Raw genomic sequence first — 3,780 nt, 5'->3', positions numbered from 1 at the left:
CAAAATTTCAATAGGGCAATAGATTATTGAAGACAGGAACATATTATAAGTAAATTAATGAAGTGAAATAATTTTTTTGATAAATTAAATATGTAAGTAATTGTCACATTTTGTAAATGAGTCTATGTTAACGTATATAAATTAGAAAATATATAAAAATTGTTTAATACAAATTGTTCTGTAGATAAGCAAAAAATAAATATAAATATCAATTTGATTGATGAAATGAGTATCAGTAGTAAATAGTGATCCTACACAGCCTATATTTATAGTAAGGCCCAATAATGGACCAAAAACCTTAAAATTGGTCCAATTCATATTGGGCTTGGATCATATAAAGCCCATTTATCCAAAATAAAGAAGCCCGTTTATTACAATAATCTATAAAAATAAAAAATAAAACGTAATTTATTTTTATAATAATAATAATAATAAATATGAATATAAATTGTACCTTGCCAAAGAATTGCAGTAGTGTACAACGAGTTTGAATTTTTTTGATAAATAAACTCCAATTGCTTTTTCCCTTCCCAATTTTCGCGCAGTTTCGCCATTTCCTCTTTCAATCTGCTGCTTTGCAGGGAAGAAGAAGAAGAAGATACTGGAAGCAAATGGTAATCTTTTCGTCGTTCTGCTGAGGTGAATCTGCGGAGGAAGGGCTTTGTTTGCCCTCCACTTCGCCTCTTTTCAGCTTTTCGATCGGTAAATTATTATTCAGCGACTTTAATTTGATGTTTGTTTTGTGTTTTTGTGCAATTTCAACTCTCGAATTTCATTGCATTCGCAGTATTTCTGTTTGTTCACGGAGCCACTATGTGCCCTCCTTTTTTCCCATTGTCGTATGAACGTTTTTACTGTATTTAGGCTTCGAGTGTCGATTGCGGTCCGCTGGTTTCCGAAATTGTGTTTAATTGAGTGCAGAAAAAGTGTTTAATTTCTTGTTACAGTGGAATTGAGAAGTATGCCGTTCGATTTTGCTGCGTTTGGTTAACTTTTTGTATGCCTGAGGTTATTTGGAATGTTGTTTTTCTTCAATATGTCAAAGTGAGGTATGCAATTAGAGCTGTTGACATGCTAGATTCAAGTAAGCATTGCTCGAGCTCGTTTGTCGGCTAGCACGATCTAAATTTGCTTTTCGAGCTTGGCTTGTTAACTAATTGTTCAGTTCTAACTTCTAAAAGAAGCCTGTCTAAAACAATTGGGCTAAAATGGTTGGGTATGGATAGAAAGGTAATTAATGAAGCTTATGTGACGACAAGGAAAGCGGCTATCTTGTTAAATGACTATATTGGATGCTAGCGAATGAAGTTCGAGTTCGTTAGAGTTCGTTATATAACTTAACGAACCCAAGTTTTGACTTTTTTAACTTGGGTTTTTTTAGTTACTTTGAACTTTAATTAGTTGAGCTCTCGAACCACTAGTTCGATTTATTTTTTTTAGATTCGAATAAGTGGGGCCTATAGATTTGACCTTGAGTTTGGATTACGATTAGGGATTGACTTGCAACCTCATTTAGTTGCAGTTTCGGTCTTGATCTTTAACGATGTTTGATCACTAGAAGTAGACGACAATCAAAATAACTATTAATACCTAAGTTTGATGGTTCTGCGGAAGCTTGGGCTTGTTGTTTCGGTGATTAAATGTGCCTTATGAAAAGCCTGCTTCTTGTAATTGGATAGAAAGTAAGAACACTATTCATTTTCGGAACTGATGTGTGGTCCATTTTTTGGACATTGTAATTGTAAATGACGGCAACATGGTACAAGGCACAGCCTCTGCCAGTCTGCCCTATTTTCTAAGGTGAAGCGTGCTCCTAAGGTGCCATTGCCATGGTGCAAGGCTCAAGACGCGAGTTTTTATTGTTTGTTTTATTATGTGTGTTAGGATATGGAAAGTTTTGTCTTTCTTTCTTTCTTTCTGGAGTTTCTCCTGCTCATAGCCTCCGCTAACCTACCATCCTATTTTATATATTTTCTTGCCTCTCATCGCTTCCGTTTCCTTGGGCGCTCCCCTCCCCCATGTTGTGACCATTATTTTTTTCATACGTATGTATACATTTTGATGATCAGGATTGTTATGTTTTGAAATATGCTTATTTGCTTTAACTTACGACTACTGTGCTTTTGCATGTGCTTGTTTCTTTTTATTTATTTATCTTTGACATTAAGATTTTTGAATGATTATTTTTGTTTGTTGAATGGTGTTATGTTTATTGAATATATATATATTTCTTGCGCTATTACAACGGCCGGACAGTAGAGTTGATTTATAGGAGTTTGGAATAATTAGAAAATTACAAAAGTGAAACCTTTCAGTTTGAACAGCAGAGGGCGATAAACCAAGTTCGACAACAGGTTTTTCAACAAGCCTTACAAGGAGCTTTAGGAACTCTGAATAGTTGTATGAAGTATGAACAATGAGTTACATTTATGTACCATTACTGCCAATACTGGCATGTTGGGAGCGATGAAAGAATTAAGAAAAACTCACAGTAACTATTCGAGCTGACAAAATTAGTAATATTCAACAAGAATTATACCAGAATAACTTTTGTCAGGAATGTTTCTTTTATGTTGAATAATAAGTGCTCGATTGGCTATGTTGTTGCAATGCAGGTCAGTGTTCTAAAAACCAAGTAACCAACACCATCATGGAAGGCCCAGTAACCAACACCATCATGGACGGCCCGGATCCAGAGGAACTAAACGAAACTCCTTGTAAAAGAAGTAAGACCCAAATGGATGCTGCAAACGAGATCGAGACTCCAACGAAATACAAAGATCCAGCCGAGGAGAACAACCATTGTGACTCCTTGCAATTGTCTGTGTATCCAAGGACATCCTCTGATGATCTCCCACCGTCATTCGCATTACCTCTCGTCCCCATTCCAAAGGTGGAAGAATGGTGCTTGAACAGCAACATTGTCTTGACTGGAACAGCTTGCCGAGTGGGGACTGGACCGCCTGTTGGAGCTGTCGATATCGGTGAGAGCAAGTCTGCATATTACTTTTGCATTTCTCTACCGGGAGTCAAAAAAGATCCGGGTAATCTCTCTTCTTGATGCTGACCTTGTTTGTCGACTTCCTGTATATATATATATAAGATTTGTCTCGGCACTTTTCATATCGTCGTCTTTATCAGGTGAGTTCAGCTGCGAAATTCAAAAGGATGGAAAAGTCTGCATTCATGGTGTGACTTCTACGGGCGCTAAAACCATCACCAAGTATTCTCGAGTCTTTGAAATGAAACAACAGCAGCAATGCCCGCCCGGGCCTTTCACCCTTTACTTCAGCCTGCCGGGACCGGTCGATCCGAGGCTATTTTCCCCTTGTTTCAGATCTGATGGCATCTTCGAAGGCGTTGTTGCAAAATTCGAGTAGGCTTCTTTCTGTTAAACTTAAAATAATTCCTTACAAAATGCTGAAATTATTCGTACTGTGTTAGGACTCTATTTGTGAGTGTACATGCTATGCTTATTGCCTGCTCGTCTTTTGTTGGTATGTTGTTTCAATATCTGTAGCTTTGAGACGGATGGTTTCTTAGAACAAATTAATGCTTAGGATGCAATTTCTGGAACGAATTCCGTTATCCTTATTTTATTACATGTCGAGGCTTCTAGTGGACAACGTTGGATAGAAGTTTACGTAGTAATTGTTGTAGGGATCGATGCTAATCTGTTAATCCGAAACATCCCTGCTGGCTTCCCGGCATATCTCTTCCCACGAGTTCTTTACAATGATGTAATACAATCTCTTAGGGATGCCCTGCTCCGATGATAGA

At 37.3% G+C, this 3,780-nt stretch overlaps 1 protein-coding gene across 1 annotated transcript; it reads left to right on the top strand.

Annotated features, from left to right (window-relative positions):
- Nucleotides 1-479: 479 nt before the first annotated feature.
- LOC127248204 (increased DNA methylation 3) lies at nucleotides 480-3,580 on the top strand. Its single transcript, XM_051270415.1, has 3 exons — nucleotides 480-702; nucleotides 2,616-3,044; nucleotides 3,142-3,580. The coding sequence occupies exons 2-3, from the start codon at nucleotides 2,651-2,653 to the stop codon at nucleotides 3,378-3,380; spliced, it is 633 nt and encodes a 210-aa protein (XP_051126372.1). The 5' UTR covers nucleotides 480-702; nucleotides 2,616-2,650; the 3' UTR covers nucleotides 3,381-3,580.
- Nucleotides 3,581-3,780: the final 200 nt, after the last annotated feature.

This window comes from Andrographis paniculata, unplaced genomic scaffold (assembly GCF_009805555.1).
Source record: "Andrographis paniculata isolate CXL003 unplaced genomic scaffold, ASM980555v1 Contig33END, whole genome shotgun sequence".
Taxonomy (NCBI): Eukaryota; Viridiplantae; Streptophyta; class Magnoliopsida; order Lamiales; family Acanthaceae; genus Andrographis; species Andrographis paniculata.
Note: the sequence above shows the minus strand (reverse complement) of the source record. Positions and strands in the feature narration are given on the sequence as shown.